This window comes from Gymnoscopelus microlampas, assembly GCF_963454915.1.
Source record: "Gymnoscopelus microlampas genome assembly, chromosome: 22".
Classification (NCBI taxonomy): Eukaryota; Metazoa; Chordata; class Actinopteri; order Myctophiformes; family Myctophidae; genus Gymnoscopelus; species Gymnoscopelus microlampas.
The window spans coordinates 10,636,809-10,662,181 of NC_139959.1; the positions used below are offsets into that span (position 1 = coordinate 10,636,809).

The 25,373-nt window shown below is 41.2% G+C and overlaps 1 protein-coding gene across 5 annotated transcripts; it reads left to right on the forward strand.

Annotated features, from left to right (window-relative positions):
* The first annotated feature begins 967 nt into the window (after positions 1-967).
* Positions 968-23,876, forward strand: LOC311039165 (transcriptional repressor NF-X1-like). Of its 5 annotated transcripts, none has more exons than XM_084048823.1 (24): positions 968-1,035; positions 1,179-1,234; positions 5,540-6,643; positions 7,424-7,585; positions 8,914-8,994; positions 9,740-9,845; positions 9,949-10,020; positions 10,435-10,574; positions 10,836-10,935; positions 11,067-11,290; positions 12,483-12,580; positions 13,103-13,133; positions 13,225-13,307; positions 14,913-15,021; positions 15,857-15,976; positions 16,994-17,073; positions 18,149-18,379; positions 19,896-19,969; positions 20,674-20,775; positions 21,074-21,211; positions 22,146-22,212; positions 22,419-22,564; positions 22,985-23,089; positions 23,650-23,876. In XM_084048823.1, the coding sequence occupies exons 2-24, from the start codon at positions 1,216-1,218 to the stop codon at positions 23,726-23,728; spliced, it is 3,471 nt and encodes a 1,156-aa protein (XP_083904949.1). In that variant the 5' UTR covers positions 968-1,035; positions 1,179-1,215; the 3' UTR covers positions 23,729-23,876. The 5 variants fall into 5 exon arrangements, with proteins under 5 accessions (XP_083904949.1, XP_083904947.1, XP_083904950.1 ...); XM_084048821.1 differs by having other exon boundaries at positions 973-1,035; positions 1,154-1,234; XM_084048824.1 differs by having other exon boundaries at positions 973-1,035; positions 1,154-1,234; positions 8,917-8,994.
* The last annotated feature ends 1,497 nt before the right edge of the window (positions 23,877-25,373 follow it).

Genomic DNA, 25,373 nt, shown 5'->3' on the forward strand with positions numbered 1-25,373 from the left:
TGAGTATCCCAATGTTGTGTCTTGTAAACCCAAAGTCAATACAAGGTCAGCAAAGAGGATTAAAACCCAAGAAAGTCTATGGCTAGTTTCCATCAGTGGCGTACCCACCATAGAGGCAGGGCAGGCGGCCGCCTGCCCAACTAAAATCTAGCCTCCCCTAGAAAATAAAGTAAAAGACTGGAAAACAGGCAGTGAAAAAAATCCAAAGACAATAGTGGCCGTCGTCGGACCTCCTCGTCCATTCACGCGGCAGAGCGACGTCGCCTATAGTGATGCAAATGTTTGCCTTTATCTTCATGGGGTGCCAGGAGTGCCAGGTGTGGGGGTCTGGGCCATCACCTGTACTCACCTAGCATAAAAGGGGCTCTGAGAGCAGCTTGAGCCATTAAACTACAACATGAAGAGACCACCGCTGAATAATTGATTGATTGATTATACTTGCATATTGTTTTTATTAACGTTTTTCAGTTTGGTCGTCAGTGTAGTGCTGTTGTTAACTTGTTTCCCCCGAGATTTCCCCCCGACATTTTCCCCGAGTACCCCCCCCCCCACCTTCGGGGGGGGGGGGGGGTAAAAAATCTTGCCTGCCCTAAATGTAATTTCTGGGAACGCCACTGGTTTCCATTGGGGTCTTTTGTACTCATGTACATTCATAGAGACATTTAATGACAGACAGATATACACTACTATGCAAAACATCATAAAAACAGTTTGAAAACAGAACAACTGAAACATGTACAGTACAGTTCGAGGGGGGGGGGGGGGGGGGGGCTGAGATGTAGTGGAGTAGAAGTAAAAGTACTGAAAATTGGAAATACTCCAGTCAAGTAAAAATACCTCAAAATTGTACTTAAGTACAATACTTGAGTAAATGTACTTAGTTACTTTACACCACTGTGTGTCTGTTTAAAGTGCTCTTGCTTGTTTCTCTCACAGAGAATCTGCTTAATCTGGCAACACTGGCCGAGGACCTGGCTAGCTAGCTAGCTCAATGTTGAGTTGGTGGTGAGGAACGTGACTGCAGGCAAAGAGCTGGTCAGTTGCTTCTTTAAATAAAAATGTATTATTTGTATTAACTAACTGTAAGACGTGACACCACGCAGTTAACAAAGTAATATGGATATCAATTAATCATACACTTCTCTCACAACAGTCTTCCAAACTTCTTGTGGATCCAGACTATTATTGGAGAGTGTCTGCGTTACAGCTGTCCGAATGGCTGAGGGCTCCTCAGGTAATGTAATGTTAGAGAATAACCTTATTTAGTTGGAAAATATAAGTAAAGACGCACTGGGGGTGTCTGGGAGGGACGGTGACACTTTAACGCATGTTGAAAATACCATATGTCGTTGAGCTACACAGATTTAACTTGGCTTAATACAACTTTTTCTAAAACAAAACTAGCCCTGAAACATGACTGTCATATCATGACAGTAATGGATGAACTTCAACATAGTGTTTGCACTTTCTCCTTTTTTGGCCCTTACATCTACATAAACGTTCAGATTTCAAATATAAAGTGCTTACCTCATGGCCACGGATGTTACAACTATGTACGGACCCTCAGAAGTACCCGTATCTTCCATATTGATCAATATTTATTTTTTTTATCCGATCGATGGCCATTTTCTCCGTATTTTCTCCATATGTTTTCAACTACGCGACCCTACCCTATCGGTTGAGAGGTGTATTGCATTCTAATACATTATTTCTCCATGGGAAAATGGCCATCGATGGGATTAAAATGCTTTTTATTGAACAAAACGGAAGATACAGGTACCTCTGAGGACCCGTAAATAATTGTAACATTCGTGACCATGGGGTAAGCACTTTATATTTGAAATATGAACGTTTATGCAGATGTACGGACCATAAATGGCGAAAGTGCAAACAACAGGTTCCAGTTCATCCATGACATCGTGACAGACGACCGTCGTGTGATCCATGGCTAAAACAAAACAGTTCTCCAAACTAGCAACACATTTTATTACAAGAAATTCGCCATATATCCACTTGGAAAACGGTTTGGTTTGTCCATCTGACAGCAACTAGGTGAACTGACTGGATGTTGGCTAATAAACAACATTATAACGTGTCAGGCTCATAGCTAGCAAGCTAACCTGTTACTGTCTGTCTGTGTGTGTGCTTGCTAATGGCTGCTAGCATTACTAGTGATCTATCTGTTCGATCAGGCTTATTTGAAGGTTTTACAGGATTTCACCTCTAAGTTGAGGGATACAAAAGGAGCTTTTCGGTTTAAACCCCGAGTTTCAGACTGATTTAGTGTGATGTGCACACATAATTACTGTTCGAGTGAGATGTCGCACAGTGATCTCTCAAGACAGACATGGGTTACCAGATTGGTCGCCCAGTGGTTTACAAACCTCTTGTGTTGTGCCAAAGTTACAAGGTTCAAGGTTTCTAAGTTTTCTTTATTGTTACATCTTACAGGCCTACATAAGAGTACAATTATTTTTGTTCTAGTTCCTCAGACATTGTAGCAGTAATAATAATAATAATGGGAAACAACATACAACACCAAGGAGAATAGCAGAAAAGATCATTAAGAAAAAGAGTCAAGGAATAATTAATAATTATTAGACAGAAGCAGCATTATCATAAAACAGTTTGACTGTTGGTTCTAGCTATAGGTGCTTGGAAGGTGTTGTGTGCAAGGTTTTCTACTCTTACATTATAAACGTCTATCTCTGAGCCAGTGAATTACTTAGGGTTGGGATCCGGAATCGGAGGAACCGGATCCAACATTGTGGAACCAGAATCAGTTCCATCACATTTGGAACTGGTTTTGATCACACTGTCAGAGCTGGTATGTGGACTACATGTCTGCTATACAATTACAATACCGGTGGTTCTCACAACTTTTTAATTTCAAAGACCACCATAACTCGGAGAGTGTACAAATACGGGTCCATTTGGTTCCATTTGTACACTTTCAAAGTTTCAGACCTGTTAGGGTCCATTTGGAACCCCCTATAGGAAGCATTAAAGGGAACTGTTAAGAGGGATTCGTTAAGGAACTGGAATCTTTAAAATCCTAAAGGATCCCTACCCTAGTCTTACTGGCATTGTGGAACACTTAAAGCTGGCTTTGACCTCAGATTGACAGTCGTAGGGTGGGGTGGGGGTGCCGGTAAAGAAAGGGCCAGCGGGAGTCACAATCTCAAGGCATGTTTGGGATCCACTGATCTAACTAACATCCTCTTGTGGTCTAGTCTAGTCCGGAGTCAACAGAAGACAAGTCAAATTGCATCTCAATTTAGATTACACATAACAGTGGTGACAATTAGGGATGGAGCTCGAAAACCGGGTCCATTATATACCCGGGCATGAATTTATCGAGACCCGGTTTTCGATAAGCTTTAGGCTTGTCGAGCCTGTTATCGAGTGTAGCGGCCCATGACGTCATGTCTAAACTATTAAAACAAGAGGCGATCAAGAAATAAATCTAATCACCCACGCTGGAACAAACATGTTGGTCTAAAAGTGTATTGATAGCTGCAAGTTGTGCCAAACAGCGCTGTCCGTCCCTCAGTCTATCGTTGCCGAAAATGGCAGATCTACAAGCTCACAACGTGGTGCGAACAGACGCAGTGTGAGCTTGGAGATCGGCCATGTTTGGTGCGTGACACCGTCGTACGATGAAGTATACGTTGCGCTTTTAAAGTGACAGTACACACATTAACCGTTTCTTCAATATTATTTTCCAAAAGTAAAAAGGTCACTTGCCTTCTGTCTGTTAGAAAAGTACTGTATTTGAATGCCCTAGTAAAATGTAGTGCACGTGATATATTTTGGTTAAAACAAAGAAAAAAGAATAGAAAAAATAACTATGCATTTTTTGTTTATAAAAAGTTGAAGAGACATGGAGATTTTATAGTAATTATTACAGTACTATTCATAATATAAAGCCATTTAACACTTATTGCACATTATATGAATGGTTGTTTTAATGATAGGCAAAAATATTTTTTACTTTTGTCATCTTCATTTAATTTTAGATAGTGGTCAGCCACAAACTCACTGTCACAACTGGCCAATAAAAAAAGATACCGGTTCTGTTCAGAATTTTTCGCCTCACGTCTTTTTTCTTAATAATAGAAAAAGATCGATAGTGGGCTCGATAAAAGCTCGGTTCGATAAGCAGGTTCGATAAGGTGCTCATTATCAATAAAAATTAACGAGCTCCATCCCTAGTGACAATTCCTCATTTAATGCAAAAGGCTCAACTGAATTCGACTTCCCTTTTTAGAAATCTGTTGATTCTGTATTCTTTGACCCAGGTATATTACCATCTCCATCATTTCAGTAGATAAACCTGTGTAGTTAATAAATACAATAACTTGTATTGATGTGCCTGTCTGGCAACATGAATGTAATTCATGTTGCATCATCCTTCCTGAATTCTGATCACCCCGACTTGTTTATTCGACATAATAAGGTGTTATATGGCCTGGTGGGAAAGGGAAACCTGTGCAGACTAGACTGTATATCTGACACCACATAAAAGCACTATTCTATAAGATCAACAATAATAATAGGACACAGCAGGCACTGGAATGTTATGTAATCCGCCCACACCCTACTAACGAATACAAGAACGCTCGCCCCAAAAACACGCTCGCCCCGGGCCAAATCCGGCGACCTCGGAACGGTTGCCACTAGGTATTTCTAAAAACGTAACTTCAGTAAAACTATGTCTAAACGAACCCAACCTTATTCCTTAACGTAACCGCAGTAAAACTATGCCTAACTAAACCTAACCTTATTCCTAACCTTAACCTCAGTAAAACAAATACAAGAATACAAGAACCGCTGGGGGCGAGGGGTCTGCTGGGGTCCAATCATGTTCCACCAAATGGGTGAGGAAAAACAATCAATGGGCCCTCAGCGAATCGAAACTATGTTAGACCTCAGCTCTAGATGACGATCATAAAAAAAACCTTAATCTAATCCAATAAATTGAGGTGCATCACAGAAAACACTTTAAAGGAATCTATCTTAAAGTAAATCTATGTTCAACCCAAGTAAATAGCAGTTCTACTAGCTCACAACATGTGAGCTTGTAGATCTGCTATTTTCGCTAGTTTGGGTCTGGGCAAACGTCAAATTTCTCTTTTGGGTCTTGAGCTAAAAAGTTTGGAAACCACTGGTCTAAACAATGTCACATTGTGATTGCGATCATCCTGTAGCATTTATTACCATTGGGTTTATGTTGTTATTAAAATTATACTAGAAGTGACCAGAGTGATCTTTATTTGTATTTCAAGGGATGGCAATGAGACATGTTTTTCAGTTGAAAGTCAGTTTGCGTTGAGCTGCATTGTCAATGATGTCGTATAAATTAGGCCTTAATAATGACCCAAATTAGCTCTAAGCTCAAGACAACAAAAGCAAGAAAACTGTGAACACCAGCCTATTTTTGTATGTTCAGAGATGAGTTGTGAAATATGACATTTTGTTATTATACTTGTTGCATGACTTCATACACATACTGTAGCTTTTGTTATTGATTCCTCAGACCCACCAGACCTCGGCACAGACGGGACATCATCACAGCAGAGACGTAATCAGCAGAGATCCAGGAGAGCTCGGCCCAGACAGGACCACGACAGAAACGTGACTGGGTGCAGCTACGACTCGCCCCACCAATACAAACATTTTCCGCACGGGTACCAGCCACCTTTAGCCGATGACAATTCAAGTTCTGCAACGCATTACCCGCCTCCCTACCACCGAGGGGACGGGGGGAAGGGGCGAGGAAGGGCGGGAGGAGGCAGAGGAGGAGGAGGAGTTGCAGGAGGAAGAGGGGGGCGTTGGTCACATGGAGGAGGAGACAACAGAAGTTTAAATCGTGGGGCTGGTGGTGGTTCAGCTCCAGGGTATCAGCCTCCCAAGTGGCAAAGACCTGAAGCTGACCGAGGTCCATACTGCGGCGACAGCAGAGCCGCTGGTGGCCACCGATCAGGTACCCCTCCCATGGAGGGACCGGATAGGAATGGGCCCAGCTGGCGAAGAGAGGCCGGGAGCAGGGATGTGGGGCACGCCGGCGAAGACCAGGACACCCGGCCAAAAAAACCCAGGAAGTTTAACCAGGAGCCAAGGAGAAGGGTGCAAGATGTCAGATACATGAAAGGGAGTGACCCTAGAGACAGGCTGGAGAATCAAGAGAACGGGGCTGCGGGAGAAGGCTGGAGGTATGCCGAGAGCAGAGGAGAACACTACCCTTCAGAAACCAGGGAAAGAAGTCAGAGGGACAGGAAGGGTGACTGGAACCTGTGTCAAATTGATCCTCAACCTCAACAGAAACGCATAGAGCCAAAACACCGCCAGGGACCAATCAAGCCACTCAAGCCGTTGCCTCTAGAAGAACCTGACTCAGAGAGGGGAGGAGCCATAGAGCCAAAATCTCGTCATGGACCACTCAAGCCATTGCCTCGAGAAGAAACCGGCTCAGAGAGGGGAGCCAGTGGCCAGGACGGCCCGGCCCGTGGCAAGGACAGAAACCAGGGCGGACGTGCACCACCCGCACAGAACAGAGAGCAGTGGCGAGCCCACCACCAAGACCACAGGCCTGGCCAGAGGAAGAGGGAAAACGTACCCAAGAGCAAGGAGACACAAACTGGTAAGACTGCAGCTGATCTACTGTACTTTTTTCTGTTTGCGGGTGACATATTGGTTTGTTTTGTTCCCCAGCCACTTCCACTGATTTACCAGCCAAGCTAGATATTTCAAGCAGAAAAGGACATTTAAACAGTGGATTGGTTAACTGCCAGAATGGCGTGGGAAATAAAACATGCCTGTGGACTGCAACCAAAAGTTACCAGTATTTTTCTATATATATCTTTTTCTGGTTTAATTTCACTATCTGTATTTTCCATATTTTATCTATGATGCAAAAGCGTTCCCTCTCAGTGCATCTAGTGTTATGAAACCGAAGGCTCTATTATGTCATGCTGTTAAACCATACAGGAATCTGTGGTAGAAGTTCTGCATCGGATTTGTAAAAAACTTTGCCATTGTGATTTGCAGTATTCTGCAACCGAGTCATTTACAATGTGATGTACAGTAAGTTGCATTTTGTGTAGATCCATAAGATCTAGCCATAATGGTACCACATCCATATGGTAGTAGATCAGGTCCTGATTCTGCTCAGCCTGCAATGTTGCAGTGCATGTGACCATAAAGCAACTTGAGCCTTGATAAGAGCGTACTGTAGGCCAACCACTAATTGTATAAATAGAACTCTAACCCCCCCCATCAAATTTTCACCTGATGTAAAGAGTTTGTTATAAATGGATAATATGGCCTGCCTTCTAATCTACTTACTTGTCATCACTTTACTGCATCATTGCAGTGTTGTGAGTCAGCGTTGTCTTCCTGAACCTCCTCTTCCTGCTTCCAGGATGTCTGATCGAACAGCTGTCTGAAGAGAAGTATGAGTGCATGGTGTGCTGCGACGTCATCCGTCTCATGGCCCCCGTGTGGAGCTGCCACAGCTGCTACCATGTCTTCCATCTCAACTGCATTAAGAAATGGGCCAGGTCCCCGGCCTCACAGGCGGAAGGTATAATCATCATTATGTACACTGCCTATTAAGGCCAGACCGCACCAATGCAACTAGTCGCAACTCCTTGCAACAAAACATTTTTAAGGCCAGTCCATATCAATGCCATATCAACGCCGCTTCGCACCGCGTTTCGAGCTTGTGAGCTATTAATTAACGAAAAAACACAACAAGTTTAGAATGTGGAGATAGTAGGAGGTTTCTGTCTGACAGCAAACAATATTTTCAACGTTGCCTCATATCCTGCTTAGTGCAGTCAGCTCTGTGGGATTACAGCACAAATGTCCTTCATAGAATAATGCACAGTAATACATAATGCTGCTTTACAGACAATACAGGGCACAGTTTCTGAACAATAGATGGCAGCGGTGACCCCCATAAACAAAAAGCAATGCAGCTAATGCTGCATTCAAAGTCCCATACTGCTGCATCAGCAGTATGTTGAATTGCTCTGCAGTTTGGATTTTGTAGGCTTCTTCTTAGAATGTAGTGTTAATTTTGTCGACTAAAACTATGACACAAAATGTTCGTCGACTACCTTTTTTTCACTGACGAAAATGTTATAAAAACTAAGCTATGATGACTCAAACCTATGACTAAATATCTTGACGATTTTGTCAACAAATAAAAACTAGACAAATGTTGGGGATTGGTGGAGAAGAGATCCAGTAGAACTAAGACATTTTATGTTATTGTATGCTTGTAGATTGGCTTTTTTCAATAGCCGGTACAAATCAGGCATTACAACGCCAAATTGTTTTTTAGTCAACAAAATCAACTGTAGATTTAGTTGAATAAAATCTTATAATATTTTGTCAACTAAAACTAGACTAAAAGTTAAACGTTTGAGATGACTAAAATATGACTCAAACTGAATGGAATTGTATTCAAAAGACAATGACTAAAACAAAAAAAAAGAAATGCTGTCAAAATTAACACTGTTAGAATGTCTGCTGTTCATTGTATATCGTTGCTGTCGAGCAGAAACCTTGTAACTCCAATATTTCACCTTTTTATGTTTTTCCATAAATGAATGCGGCATAATTCTGTAGTTTGTTGATCTACTATTTGTTGATCTACTATTGCTTTTTTTCTTTTGTGAAAATGGTGTAGGTTTTGTATATAAATAAAAAGGAAAGGTATTAGTAAGGGCTCATGACTAAATAACTACATTGGATCTATTGGAACACAGGTTATTTTTTCCATTTCCTGAAAAGTAACCGTTTTGGACATAAAATGTTTCAACCCAACAGCAACAATTTTTAATTGTTAAAATTTTCGTCGAATTGCAAATTGTTGAATTGTATTGAATTAAAATGTCCCTTCAGCAGATTCAACTGATGGTTGGCGTTGTCCAGCTTGCCAGAATGTTACAATGAAACCACCAACCTCCTATACCTGCTTCTGTGGTGAGTGGAGCTACTGTATGATGACACGCCAAAAGACATCCATTGTAAACGGAAAGTGACGGAAGTAACGTTTGCCTTTAGCCTCGGGAGCCTGTCTCTTGTTTCACTCTCGCCTTGTGTTCGGTTGTTGTTCCAAACACCTACTGTATAGTCCTAATGTTGAACTCCATATTCAGTGTTTCTGAAGCATGCTCTCATCACGCCGCATGGCGGCAAGATGAGAGAGTAACAGGGTTTCCACGGTCATGAAATTACTGGACATGTTTTGAAATTAGTAAAACCGTTTTCCATGCCTGAATCTTTTTTGGAATTAATCAAATATTTTGGAAAATGTTTGGATAACATTATGTGAAATGTGTAACATGGTAAAATGCAGTGCTGTGCTGCACGAGCTGCGTGAGTGCGGCCTAATGTAAAACAATTAAATTAAATTCAGGATGTCACGCAAAGTCCTGTATTTAATACATAATAGTTATATAATATGATAGATCTACAAGCTGACAACACGTTGCACCGCAATACGTTGTCAGCTTATAGATCTGTTATTTTTGTCACGTGACACCTTCGCTCGAGTCCTCCCTGGTGCATTGATAGCACACTTGGTGTATGAGCCTCATTATTGCACTGTATGATAGCTAAAGGCTTGGAAATGGGATAAATATACTTTGGAAAAGTTGTGAAAATTCTCTGGTGGTGGGAACCCTAGGGTCTGTTGTGATCCATGTTTTTAACATTTGACTGACAGGTAAAGTAACCAATCCGGAGTGGCAACGTAGCGAGATCCCCCACAGTTGTGGTGACATGTGTGGGAAGAAGAGGAGTGGAGTGGACTGCAACCACCCCTGTAACATGTGAGCCTAGTTACTGTAAATGTCATAAACCCAAAATAATCATCATCATATGTGAGAATCTGTGGCTTTCAGGCTATAACTGATCTATTATTTCTACCTTCAGCTTGTGCCATCCTGGACCTTGTCCGCAGTGCCCTGCCTTTGTAACGAAATCCTGCGTCTGCGGCAGAACCAGGTTGGTGTATATTCACCAATTTCACCATCATCAAGCATGAATATCATTTAACGTACATTTCAGTGGTTTCTATTTGTTATGCTAGGACAGTTTTCCACGTATTGGAAGTGGTTACCTGTCTAAAAATACACATTAACATGAATCCAACACAACACTACACAACGATAGTGCTATGATCAAACAAGTCTATGAAGCTATCTATGAAAAAAAGTCTAATCTGCAACACAATTTATACAATATGTAGTGGGGGGTCCCTGCTTCATCTCTCTCTCAGCTATGGGGCCCTTGGCCTGAAAAACATTGAAGACCCCTGTGCTGGGAATTGTAGCTACACAAATATCTCTCTATGTCCCCCTTCTCTATTTGTGTGGAGTCACAGCAGCCCAAACATTGATCAAACCTTCTCTGCTGTAGTCAACCAATGCGCTGTGGCCAGGCTGCCGTCGTCCAGTGTGGCCGTGTGTGTGGAGCGCCTCTCAACTGTGATGAACACACCTGTGAACAGGTGTGCCACAGTGGAACATGTCAGCCCTGCCAGCTCTTAGTTCACCAAGGTGAGTCTTGCCTAAACCTAGACACAGACATGCAAAAGTGTCACTTTTCAGCTACAGTCACCTTTTTGAACCCAAATAGGGCAATTGTGTGACACCTGACCCGAAAGAAAACAACATGTTGTCACCTTTTTCACCTCGGGGCTGTTTGCATGCCTATAGACATGAGATAGATACTCTCTCTAAAAAGGAATTAAAGAGTAACTAAACTTATAACATGTATGACTGATTGAATGACACTTATTTTTTTAATTTTCTTTATAGTTTGCTATTGTGGTGTTACTTCTCGCGAGGCCCTATGTGGCACAGACAAAAAAGGATTTGATGGTTCTGGGCATTTCTCGTGTCAAAAACCATGTGGGAGGTAAGTCTGACCTTCCACAAATAGATCATTTGGCAATAGTCTGTTGATGCATTGCATTCTCCATGAAATTTATATTCATTCAAGTCCCTATCATAAACTGAAACTCCTGTTTTTGATATTCCTCTGTTCAGGATGTTGGACTGCGAGGCCCACCGATGTGAGCAGGTGTGCCACCCTGGGCCGTGCCAGCCTTGCCCTCTGTCCCCCAGGTTGGTGAAAAGCTGTCCTTGCGGGCAGACACCGCTGACTAAGCTCTTGGAACTGGGCTACTCTGAGGCTGAGCGGGAGACCTGTTCAGATCCTATCCCCTCCTGTGGAAAGACTTGCAGCAAGCCACTGGCATGTGGCTCCAATGGTAGGAAGCGGGCAGCATGTTCATCAGGAAAAGTGGATCATTTTGCTTTGGTGCACTCTAATGCTGCGTTCATAGTTACTAGTGGTGACAGGCTACAAGTCATTTTCAATGGCAGCCAGTCTGAAGTATTACACAATGCTAAGGACACTGGCACTGATAGATGTTTATAACTTCTGCACCCGGAACCTGGGTAGAGAGGGCCCCGGCATTGTGTCGAGGTCTCCTTGATTAAGACACTTAACCCCTAACCCCCCCCCCCCCCGCTCACTTGAGAAGCACTTAGCAGGGTGAAGCTGAAAACTGAATTTCCCCTGTGTGATGAAATAGGTCCATTATTATTACTGCCTTCGAGCACCTTAAGAGCTAGAACCAATGGACAAACTGATTTGAAAATGCTGCTACTCCTGTGATTTAGTTATAATTTTTTTTACTGTTCTCCTTTTTGTATTATTGCTGCTACAATGACTGACCATACACATTATTTTACTCTTATGTACCGGTATATAAGGTCTGTTCCGTTCCGTAATTGGATGAAAATCAAATTCTTGCCGTTAAAGGTAGGGTAAGTGATTTGCGTTGGTTAAAATAATTGTTAAATAGCTCTATATTTTTCTGATAGTACTCATTGCTATAGAGTGTTTTTTCAGTAATTTAGCTTAGAAATTGGTACTTTCTCCTGATTGGCTGAGATTTTGACACCTACCGAAAAATGTATTTCCTGTTTATTAAAGAGCTGGAGAGACAGGGAGACATCTGTTACTGAAAAAAACACTCTATAGCAATGATTACTATCAGAATATAGTATGTTAACCTTTTAACAAAATACTTTTTGTTTTAACCAAAAAATATCACTTACCCTACCTTTAACCAGCTATTTACTCTTTTCATGTACGCATTGGGGCTTGAGCAACACTTCAAGATCTTGAATGTACCTGGCCACGCCTGGTAGTTTTGTAGCTTTGTCGCCGCTAGTGTGAACACAGCATCAGTCTGCTCCTACTGTATATGAAATAGTTTGTTTCCTATGGGGCACTTCAACAAATCAATCAATCATACAGAACAAAGTTGGTATTTTCATTGGCATGTTGTTTTTCAACACGTATTATCTTGTAGTGGTGTTTTACATGATCTTGCACTGTTCATGCTGTTCATCTGGAAGAGTCATTCATGTTGGCATTATGTTATTTTCCAGACACTATTCATATATGTGAGAAGCTGTGCCATGAGGGACAGTGTGGGCCATGCTATCTTACCTCTACTGTCACATGCAGATGTGGCGCAAAGATTAAGGTGGGGATAACATGTCACGGTACTGTGCTTCAAGGGTTCCCAAACTTTTCAGGCCGCGACCCCCACAAAATAATCATATTTGAACTGGGGACCCCCCACCCTGACAAGCACTTGGAATTGTAGACATTACATTTAGTTTGACTAGGTTCCACATATATATATTGTGAAAATAGCCGATCTACAAGCTCACAACGTGAGGGGTTGCAAACGATTGCCTATTTCTTACGTAATATTTGACAATTTGTCCTATTTGGTATTAAAAAGCCATTCAATTGTCACTTTAGAAATGTGCAGATACACTTACACTGTATGTTGGTTTGTTTACTGTTGAGTGAGAAAACAATGTTGCACATTAAGCTAATCATCTGGGGACCCCCCTGGCGGTCCCGAGCCCCAGTTTGGGAACCACTGCTGTACATCTTATGCACATAAAAGTCAGTTGATTTGAGTACCACTGTGTGTTCCTTACAGTTGTCTTGCATTAAAATGATTTACATACTGTACACCTTCCAACCTTTTCAGGAGGTCCCCTGTGAAACAATTCATAATGAAGGTGAGATTCTTTAGTCAATTCTGTTTAGATGGTACAGTACTACCATCTGTCCTCCTCCGTAAAACATGTCTTTGTTGTGACTCACTCCTAGGCCAACTCGTCTTCACTTGCGAGAGACGATGCAATAAGAAACGCACCTGTGGCCGACATAAGTGTGGGGAGCTGTGTTGTGTCGTGAGTACTGACGGAAGGAAGATGTGTCTTATGTGTGCATATGTTAAATTCTACTTTAAACATCTGTTTTAAGGGGCTGCCATGCCCTCATAGTCTTGATGCAAGTCAAATTCTATTTAAAGTATGTCACGTAAATTGAGAGTGGTCCTCAAAAGACATCCTCATTCAGGCAGCCCTAAAACATCACGTCTGAGCTGACTGAAAAGTTAATGAAACGATACAACCAACAACAACAACTCATGGGATTGCTTGGAAGTTAACTAAACCTTCATAGAAAGGAAAATGACAAATCTATCAAAGAGGGTAAATGAAAATGCATTCAGCCACGTCGACTGCAAACAAGCTTTGTGTGATTATTAAAATGTCAGCGTATTTGAGCATATCAATCATTAGTGACTCGATACATAGCAAAGCTAATGTTGCAATTAACATGCCGGGGTCCAATAATGGCGTGGCTCTCGTGACGACATATTGATTATGACGGCAGAATGGGATGTCAGCAGTTTATTTTTCTTCGCTTTCCATTATTCGATTTGTAGCAAACATGGATTAAAGTTCTCAGTCGCGACTGATTTCAGTCATTTGGATTCCATAGAAGCCAGCATGTGCTGCGCAGCAAAAATAGCCTATCTACAAGCAATTTTTGGTTATTATTTTAAGATTATTGCATTTGAAGTGGTAAAAACTAGCATCTTCCATAAAACCCTAATGGTCTCGGATATTTCATCAAAGCAAAGGTTAAATCCTCAATCTGTGATTTCTTCAACTGGTTGGCAGTACAGTATGTAGAACAGCACAAACAATATTACTAAAACGTCCTAATTTTACATAGTGTGTTAATTGTTTAGGAATCAGCGCTAGTGTGGGTGGGGGCTCCTTTCACAGTGTTTCACAAGAGAGAGAGAGCAGAATTGACTAACCTCTTAAAATGCAGCCAGTTGCTCATTCTCATCATCTTCTAAACCATCCCCTATAGTTAGACGAATTGTCCCATCTGCCGGGCTCAATCAGTTTGTCAATAGATGTTTTCCTGGCTAATATCTCATTGCGAAAACTGAGCGTGTGAGATTTAGAATGACTAGTACGCAGGGTTACAAAAGTGCTCATTCCCTAAAAAAGTATGACCCAATGTGATTCTCCTCATATTTTCAAATATTGCAAAAACATATATACGGTATACATGTTTGTACAAACCTAAGTACTCTTAAGTTGCATTGATACTATGAGGGTCTATGTGGATTTCATTTCTGTAAGTAAGCTGTCCCGACACTATTTGCTGTGTGAATTATCATCTCTGTCGGGTGGAAACCTCATATGTCCAAAACTGTTACTTTTCAGGATTCAAATAAAAAAAACTGCAAAAGTAGCAGATCTAACGAGTTCTAAACGCGTTTCGCGCTGCGCTTTGAGCATGCGGATCTGCTACTTTCTGATACTTTTGTGTGACGCTGTAGTATGATCCAAGTAGGGGCGTTAATTTACGAAAAACACAAAAAGTTAAAATATGGAGATAAAAGGTTTCTGCCCAACAGCAACGATATATTGAACATTCAACTGTAGGGGAATTATTTAGAAACTTAGTATACTGTGTGAATCTCCTCTCAGAATGTGGAACACAGGTGCACTCAGATCTGCGGCTATAAGCTCAACTGTGGGCTCCACCGCTGCCAAGAGCTCTGTCACCGTGGAAACTGTCATCCCTGCTGGCAATCCAGTGAGTCCTATGCATGCACTAAAGGCCCAAATACATGCTCCTTCCCACATACATTTGCTAGGGTGATGTAACTACACATTGTGAAAAAGAAAATCGTATTCTCATGGTGAAAAAACTACGTATCCTGGCGATTACCCGCCCCCTTATTATTGGACTTGGTCAATGTCAGCGCAAATCTACGTTGTTGGCAACGGTTTCTGTTGTTTGACATCACATGACCACAGTGGTGTACAGTAACTAAGTACATGTACTGTACTCAAGTACTGTATTTAAGTACAATTTTGAGGTACTTTTACTTTACTGGAGTATTTCAAATTTTCAGTACTTTTACTTCTACTACAATTATTTGAAAACTTTAGTTACTAGTTACTTTGGAGATGTAAAGTATTATATTGTAAAAGATACATTAAGCACTTCAGCCCTATTTTATACATAGGCTATTTGAAAATAGCAGATCTACAAGCTCACAACTCGTCACATCGCGACGCGTTGTGAGCTTGTAGATCACAACGCTATTTGCTATTTTCAAACATGTTAGTACTTTTAATTTTGGCACTTTAAGTATATTTTCATGCCAATACTTTTGTACTTTTACTCAAGTAACATTTTGAACACAGGCATTTTACTTGTAACGGAGTGTTTTTATACTGTGGTATTGCTACTTTTACTTAAGTAAAATATCTGAGTACTTCTTCCACCACTGCATGTCCATATATGCAGATTAAACCATGCAGTAATGCGGCCAATGCTGGCTACCAAAACCAAAAGAACGTGCTGATCTGCACAAGCTGATTTTGCTGCTCGTTGACCATGTTGTCTCCCTCTGTCTATATAGGCTTTGATGAGCTAACGTGCCACTGTGGGCAGACTGTGTTGTTCCCTCCCATTGCCTGTGGCACCAAGCCCCCAGAGTGTAAGAATCTGTGCACACGGAGACATGAGTGTGACCATCCAGGTAAAAAGAAAAAAAGTTTTTTTTCCTCCTGCTATTTAGCCTGGTAAACCCTCCCTCCAGAAATCTCATTTCCATTTGATTTCTGGAGTGAGTCTGGCCTGATCGCCCATTCTGCAATATTGGCTGTGGGCTGGAGTTGGGCGGGAGTAATACCGTTGACTGACAACCCCTTCAGCCAATGATCGTTTTTCCCCTTCAGCCAATCAGCAGTTCATTTTTACCACCTCCAGACTATGTGACGCAAGAATCAGAATCAGAATCAGGTTTATTGTCACATCACAGGTTTACAAGGTAAAAAAGTGGGTGAAATTCGTTTTTGTACAACACTCCCATCGTAACGTTAAATTCCGTAGAAAGAAGAGTGGGGAGAGAGAAAAAGAAGAGGGGTAGGGGGTTAAGTGGGAAGGAGATCAACAGAGAACAATAGAAGGCCAAAAACAAGTTATCTACATATTTACAAAGTACCACGCAACAGGACTTTTGAGACGGCCATGCCCAAAATAGGTTGCCTTATTGGGATACATGCGTGTCACTCCCCGCCCCTGCCGGTTCTCTAAATTTATATTTTTAAATAGGCTCTGTCATGATTAATTGACCACATATATGAAGTTAAACAACTAAATTCTATCCAAACGATATCTTAATAGTAAATTCCGTGCCTCAAAAAAGAAGTTTGAGACCGTTTTAAAAACGAAAATAAGAAGAAAAGGCACTCGGACAACAACAATGGCTGCCGTACGTCTTTTGTCGGCGCACTCAGGCTGCACTCGGCTTCATTCGGGCTCACTCGAACTCGCCACCTGATTGGCCAACCGTCGCTGTCAATCACAGAACGATGAGCGACGACGCTGATAGGCTCGGTTATTTGGTAATGCACTAGAAACCCCCACAATGGGCGTTCAGGCCAGACTCACTCCAGAAATCAAATGGAAATGAGATTTCTGGAGGGAGGGTTTACCAGGCTACCTGCTATTTCCCATGATGATGGTCTCAATCCTTGTATGTGTTTATTCTTAGTGTTTCACAACTGCCACAGTGAAGAGAAGTGTCCTCCGTGCACGTACCTCACTCAGATATGGTGTATGGGCAAGCATGAGGTAACCTTATACGTATCAATAACCCAGTGATTCTTGACCTTTTTCATTTCAAGGACCCCCACTTTGATATGCATTAGGCCACAGTTCCCTATCTGATCATATTTTTATCTCTGGGATTGTGGGACCACAATCTACACTGTAAATTCCTTGGTGTTTATTTAACCCATTAAGACCTGAAGCCAATTCTACACATATCTTACTTTTTCGTGCCAAGGACCCCCAAATTGATATATGCGTATTTGGCCGTGGACCCCCAGCTGAAAATGTTTTGTGCCAGGGACCCCCAAAAGAGAAGATTGGTGTTTAAAAATTCAAAATTATTCAACACTTTCAAGATTTTTCTAAAATGTTCAAAAATAGCAGCTGTACAAGCTCACAGCAAAAGTTATGCGCTGTGAGCGATTTTTGCGAACCACTGTTCTAAAGCGTTTTCTGAAAAACGTATGTTGCTATATATACTGTATGGCTAAAATCTAAAATGACACAGATGCTTTCTTGGTTTTAATGGGTTAATTTAACAGATTTTCAATTCAATTGTACACTCGGACCCCACGTTGAACTTCAGCTTAGCCAGAACAGCATGCTACTACCAAAAACTCTTATTGCAATAGTTCTGCTACATTTTGTGGTCGTGAGGGATAGTGAGTGCGAGAATGACCTGGGTTCCAGTACGACCCCTCATCTCGCCTCTCTCGCGTGTCTCCCCTATAATGCCCACAAAAATCTTGTGATTATGATGCATAGTGTGTACTTTGTTTTTTAATACTTATTTTATTGTCTACGCTCGAACATTTTCAACATATTCAACAAGAGGATATACCAGTTAGAATACATTTAAAGATTTACTTTGACATATTATGCATGTCTGGGTATTTCACTTATATAAAGATTACCTCCTTTAATGTGTTGAGCTAGTATGCCTGTTATTGTGTAGCCAACTCTTAATTCTCCCTTGCAAATTCCCTGATACATACATACATACATACATACATACATACATACATACATACATACATACATACATACTGTACATACATACATGTAAAGTGTGAACATGTCTCCACTTTACCCACAGCAAAGGAGCAACATTCCTTGCCACTTGCAGGACATCTCCTGCGGCATGCCCTGTGAGAAAGTGCTGCCGTGTGAAATGCACCGCTGCAAGCGCATCTGCCACCGGGGAGAGTGTCTGCTGGAGGCCGCCTGCCACCAGCCCTGCCTTCTACCTCGTCCAGAGTGTGGCCACTCCTGCTCTGCTCCATGCCATAAAGGCAGCGGCTGCCCACGCAACACATGCACTGCCAAGGTACAGCAATCAGACAGACACACACACACCAGCTCTGGTGTTGATGAGAGAGAGAGTGCAGGTTTTATGTGGAATGATACTGTGAAATGTTGATTTCAAAATGGTGCTGCCGCAGTGTGAAGCCACTATTCTAGTAGTGGTGGACACATCAAGGCACTGTTTCCTAAACGGTGGGTCGCAAGTAAATACCCCTTTATGTTATATTATTATTTCAAAAGATTTTCAAAGAATTCCACAAATGGTTTTAAAATTGAAAGAAAAAGGAAACAAATCCATTAATTGGAGGGAAAAAATATGTTTAAGAAGTAGTGAAAATAGCAGATCTACAAGCTCACAACACATTGACGTGTTGTGAGCTTGTAGATCTGCTATTTTACTAGTTAGGGTCCCGGGGAGGCATCACATTTCTCTTTTGGGTCTTGAGCTAAAACGTTTGGGAACCACTGCCAAGGCAACTAGAAATGAAATCCTGTGTACATTTCCACTGGATCCACCAGTGTGGTGTTATGCAACACCCAGTGGGAAGCTTTGGTTCACAAAGTGGGAAGCTTCTGTAGATGTTGGCTGCACAGAGGAGGCAAACTGCTAGAGCTGGGGTGGAAAGTCTGCTGTGCAAGTGTGTAGACAGTGACAGACTATACAGGTGTATAGGGCACGGACACAGAAAGTGGTGCAAAGGCCCTATTGTAATGCAAGGAATTATTTTCCCAAAATAAATCTATTTTTTTGGGCTTGAAGGTGATCAAAAACCCACAAAATATTGCACATGCCTCTGAAGTGGAGAAAGATTATATATTATTTTTGGGGTCATGGACATGGGTGTGCAACAATGGCTCGACCTAGATATACCAAATTTGGTAAGCACCAAACAGACTCAGCTCTGATATCTACAGTAACCACCAGTCCAGAAAACAGGCGAAACATCATTATATAAACATTTTAAAAACAGTACAAAAACACATTTACATAAAAGTAAAACGGTGGTGTTTTTTTAAAATGCGACAACGGTGCCATCTCATAATTAATGTTTGTGTATTTGTTCGCCATTTACTGGGGCTGTGCTTTAATAAACACCTCAGAGGAATTAATTTTCTTAATTTACTCTTAATTTTTAATGAATTCAAATGTCCTGTTCTATCGTGTTTTGCTTAATGATTTATGTAAAGCACATTGAATTGCCTCGTTGTTGAAATGTGCTACTATATTACAAATACACTTTCCTTGCCTATGAGGTCAATCAGATCCACGCCAAACTTGCTCAATGTATATAAAAGACCTTAATGTTGAAATTCACGTTTTGAGTTTAATTTATTAGTGTGTGTAGTCGGTTGTCAAATTTCCATGTTTTGCCTCCAAACAGGAAGTTGTTTGTAACTCAACTGTACATAGTCCTGGCTATCTTTGATATTATATTATTATGTTATATTATCCACTGTATCTCATGCCCTCGAACAAAAGGATATGATGGCTCACAAGGTTATCAGGTTGGACATTAATTCTTCATATCTTTTCACAGGTGGCTCTACAGTGTCATTGTGGTAGAAGAAAGGAGACTGTGGTGTGCACAGATGCTACCAGCTCATATCAGAAGTAAGTTAAAGAAGCATGTAGCTGATTTTCAACCTCGTATCTCTATCTGCAATAGGGATAACGTGGAAAACGGCTGTATTTGTTACCCATCTTCTCTGTTAACTCTGGGCAGGCCTGCAAAATGGCAGATGGAAAAACTAAAGGCTAGTTTAGCTTGGATGTTTAGTCTTTGCCTCTAGGTAGCCAGAAAACGTGCACATAAGGGCGGCAGTGGCTCAGGAGGTAGAGCGGCCGTCTTGGAATCTGAAGGTTCCAGTTTCGATTCCCAGCTCCTTCTGACTGCGTTGTCGAAGTGTCCTTGAGCAAGACATTGAACCCATAATTGCTCCCGATGAGCAGGTTGGTGCCTTGTATGGTTTCCTCCGCCATCGGTGTCTGAATGGGTGAATGTGAAGTACATTATAAAGCGCTTTGGAGAAAGGCGCTATATAAAAATGCAGTCCAGCCCAAGGGCATACTGGTATATGTGGGCACTTTTGGTAAGGCTCGGTGAATAGGAGAAATCTGATTTCTCCGTCATACACAGTGAGGATCTTATCGTTTCAACTGACTTAAATTAACCATCTGTAATGATTGCATATCCACAGCGGTGATATTTTGTTTACAAGTAGCAGGGGGTCGGGTGGTTGTGTATACATTTCACAGAAAGAAGGCATATCTTACAGTGTGGTGAAGTAAAGCATGCTTCCATTTGTGTACTGTAGGTATGCAGCCATTGCCATGGCCAGCAAGCTGTCTGACATGCAGCTGGGTGAATCTGTGGACATGGGTCAGCTCATCACTAAGAAGGAGCTGAAGCTAACCAGGTAGAGTAATTTAATAAACGTATTAGTCGGGACAAAATCATACAGTCTGCAGGCAGGCACTGTGGTTGGGGAAAAGCGTTTTATTTTAGTGTTTTGAAGTTGCTGTCCTAATCAACTTATCTTCTAGATCAGTTTGATAGAATGCTAGACCAACAAAGACCTGGGTTTCCCATCCAGATAATATAGAGCTGTGTAAAATAACTTGAAAGTTGGGTTGAGACAGTGGATAATATATTTGTATTACTGATGATTTAAAATGACAGCTGTCATAACCCTGAGAGCCTTCCTCTGCCTTTAGGCTGGAGTGTGATCAGGAGTGTGCGACACTGGAGAGGAACAGGCGCCTGGCCGAGGCCTTGGAAATCGACTCCTCTGTGGACCCCTTCAATGTCCGCTCCACCTCCAAGTACAGTGACAGCCTCAAAGACGATGCAAGGTTTGGACTTTTAAATTTAGCAAAAACTCACTCCAGGCCATGGTATATTGTCCTAAGGGGTCGACAACCCCCTTAGGTGTGATATAATGACAATCTATAATGCCATTGCTTTTATAAAATGGTTACCAAATATGGTAACATGAAAACCATGGGGAGCTTTTTTGGGGCTTTTTATACCTTTATTGATAGTTCAGTAGGCAGACAGGAAACGGGGAGAGAGCGATGGGGAGTGACACGCAGCAAAGGCCGTCAGGATCGGGACTCGAACGCGCGACGCACTGTCAGGCTACATTGGAGACTAGGTGCCCGGACCGCTAAGCCAGCGGTCTTGGCCCAATCAAAACAGTTTTAAATAATTTCATGACAAGAATATAGAAACAAGAAAGTAGTCCCCGAAAGACTGCACAAACAAGGCAGTTGCAATGCAATTTTTGCATATAGAATTTTGTTTAAATTTGTCGACCTTTGCTATTTCTGATACAGGCCTAGAAATCTCGCTAAATGAAACTTCACCTTTGATGCTGTTTTTGAAGATTTAAACTACAGCTTTTTTCCTGACACCGCCAGTCATCAAAGCATTTGATGTAACGGTGTTTGCTTCATACCCCCCAAGTTCATCAATCTCTTTTTGAAGCTCTGCTTGTCGTCCTTTTAAGATGTACTTTTGCTCTATCCACTCCTCCATTGTTAAGTTTCCATGGAGATCCAAGTTCACCTTAACTGCGCGAAGCGACATGTTTTGAGTTTGTAGATCTGCTACTTTTGCTATTTTTGAATTTGAATCCTGAAAAGTAACAGTTTTGGACATATGAGGTTTCCACCCGACAGAGACGATATGGTTATTATACCATATCTATCAACCAATCAGGTTGACCACTGTTTTACTTCTACATACTAGAATCCCACTAAGGCTTTGCATGTTTTGCTTTTTCAGAAAAGACCTGAAATTTGTCAGTGAAGTAGAAGAGAAGATCAAGAATCTTGTTGAACTCGCTAATAAGGTAAGATGATTAACACAAAACAAGATTTGGGAATGTAGGTCAATTATTTCACTTGCACATCTTTTTCCACTTCTGACAGATTAGCATGGCTAATAAGGTAGTCCTCAAATGATATACCAGTCCAGTGTATGGACATTATTGATGGAAGAATCACGCAGATCTCTGTGATCTTAACGGGTTCATGGACGCAACCCCCATGTCTGCAGGGAAAACAGCCAAAGAGGAGCCATTGCTTTCCACCCATGAATCGGGAGCATCGGAGGATTGTCCACGAGTTGGCCGAAGTCTATACCGTTGAGAGCATGAGCTACGACAGCGAGCCCAAGCGCAACGTGGTCATCACAGCTCACAAGTAGTGTAACATTTCTTCCCCTAAAATATTGTGACAAAGATCACCAGTACACAAAAGTGTCCAGTAGATGGTCAGTGTGACCCTTCCAGATATCATATGTATCATCATGTTTCATCATTCTTAATATAGCAGTTAAAGCAGACAGTGGTGACGCAATCTACTTACTAGTCTTTAGTTTGTCTGACCAATACACATATGTCTGAGTATTTACTCAAATACATACACACAACTTGCAATATGAATCTTGCATATCACAGCATAGTATAGTAATTCCCTAACATTCAACAATTCCCTAACATTCCCTAACAATATCTCTTACAGGCTATAGTAATAGTATGCGTGTACATTTGGGTTTTTATTTCTATCAGTTGGAAGTACACTTTGAGCTCATGCCATTATTTTTTTCTTCTTCTTGACTAGGGGGAAGGCTGTCTGTCCAAACTCGACTCTGACATCCTTAATAGAGAGAGAGACAAATGCGAGGGCCCCTCCGCCCATTGCCCACATCAAACAGCACAGCAGCAAGCAAGTCATTTTTACACACATGGCTACTGTATTTCTAAACTACAATGAAGATGATACCGCATCAAGTGTCCAGTCCCGTGCACCATCTGCTTCAAATAACTTTATAGGCATTGTGAACCAGTCTGTAACCTCATGGAAGACCACCCCCAACCACTGATGTGCTAGTTATATCATACAGATTATTTAAAATAATGTTTTATTGATTACATTGTGTTTGCTTTGTGCTCTACATGCATTTATTTGTCAGAAATGTTCCGTCTACATGCATACCTAGATCTAGGAAAAACATTTGTCCGTCTTTATAAAACGGGCATAGAAAAACATTAACTACACACACGCCTATATTACTTGTTGTGTGTCAAATAACGAAAATAGACGATTTATTTGTTGTGAGCTTGTAGATTGGCTTTTATACTTTAGATACTTTTATTGTCATTATGTCATACATGGCCATCTGTCTCTATGTTGTCATTCCCTTACATGTGCTGCTTTTTATTGGTTTTCAGACATGGAATTATTGGTTGGGGTTCGGCTAATATTGTTTTTGCCTCCTTTCCCAGGGGCGCTGACAGCGGGAGCTGCTGGTCAAAGATGGTGAAAGAAGAGCCTGTTATAGATTATTTTGATGTTCAGGATTGATTCAAGCCCAGAAGAAGAAGTCCTCTGGATCTGTTTAGAATCACGACGATACACTGTTCCTTTAATTATGTTCAGATTTCTGCACACAAATATTCATAGCATAATTCTTTTTAGTTTGGTAATTGAATAAAAGTGAACATCTTTGGCAGATTTCTTGAATGTTATTGTCTCCTTACAACACAAATACAATGAGCTCTAGTAGATTTCAACCATTATGGTCTGGTTCCCATTTCCTTTTAATTGTATGAGAAATGATACAATGGCTGGGCTTCAATTAAATATGATTTGCTTTAACCCATTAAAGACCTGAGGCCGATTCTACAATTGCCTTCTAAATCTGTAGTTCTCAAACTTTGTTGTGCCAAGGACTGCCAAAATGATATGTATTTGGCCGTGAACTCCCCATCTGAAAATGTTTGTGCCAGGGACCCCCAGACGAGATTTGTGTAAAAAACATTATTCACATTTTCAAGATTTTTCAAAAATAGCAGCTGTGTTTTCACTACAGTGCCAGAAGACAGACTTAACAGACTGGTCACATGAAGTCCAAGATTCACATTGGAGCCACGCCCTTCCGTTACGGATCCACATGATTACTTTTTTATACCAGTATGAAATACACTACACAAAAAAATATAATTTTAATAACCACTGATGATGGATGACTGTGAAAAGTTGTGTAAAAAGTTATATATTTTCACCAAATGAACTATCATGCAAATCGAGCAGAGTTAGTTTGTGTCTGACTGTGACCCAATATGTCCTTTGGTACTTTTATCAACAAACATCCACCAAGCTTGACCCTGAGAGGCTAGGGGAGCTCTGTCGAGGGCCGAATGACAACATCTGTCACTGAATTCTGAATAAACATCTTGCCAGCATAGGGTCCTGGTCCTGGTGGTGTGTACCAGAGATATCAAGAAAAGTCTGCTGCTCTTTTGTCCAATCATTCCCTGTAACTGAGTGTTTTTGATTGATTGATTGAATCCTTTTATTACTCAGAAATGTAAACGGCATGTTTAGGTTAAAAGGATTGAGTCCTGGGGGCTTGTTTCCATTGTGGTCCTATGTAGATCAATTCATCCACATAGCGTAAAGAATTAACACAAAAATACATGTCATCAACAAATACAAACACTATATGTACAAAAGAGGTGGGAAAATGACATTGACCTCCTGATAGATCCGGCCAATTTTGAAAGAAACCAGTGTTACACATCCTGTAATGGATGGTGTCAGGGCATTCCACATTTTGGTGGCTGACCAGTATAATGAGAACTTTCCCATTTGTTTCTTCTAATCGTAAGTGCAATTGCTAGGTATTTTCAGAGGGTTACAGAAAAACTGGGTTGGGGAACAGTATTCTCTTGTACTCAGTGGTGTAAAGTAACTAAGTAGGCTACATTTACTCAAGTACTGTAGGCCTTCTACAGTTTTGAGGCATTTTTACTTTACTGGAGTATTTCCAATACTTCAACTCTCAATACTTCTACTCCACTACATCTCAGAGGCAAATGTACATGGAACTTTAGTTACTAGTTACTTTGTAGATTTTGATTATTATTACAAAACACACTAACCACTTCAGCCCTATATATATTCTTAGGCTATTTGAAAACAATGTGTCACGTTGTGAGCTTGTAGA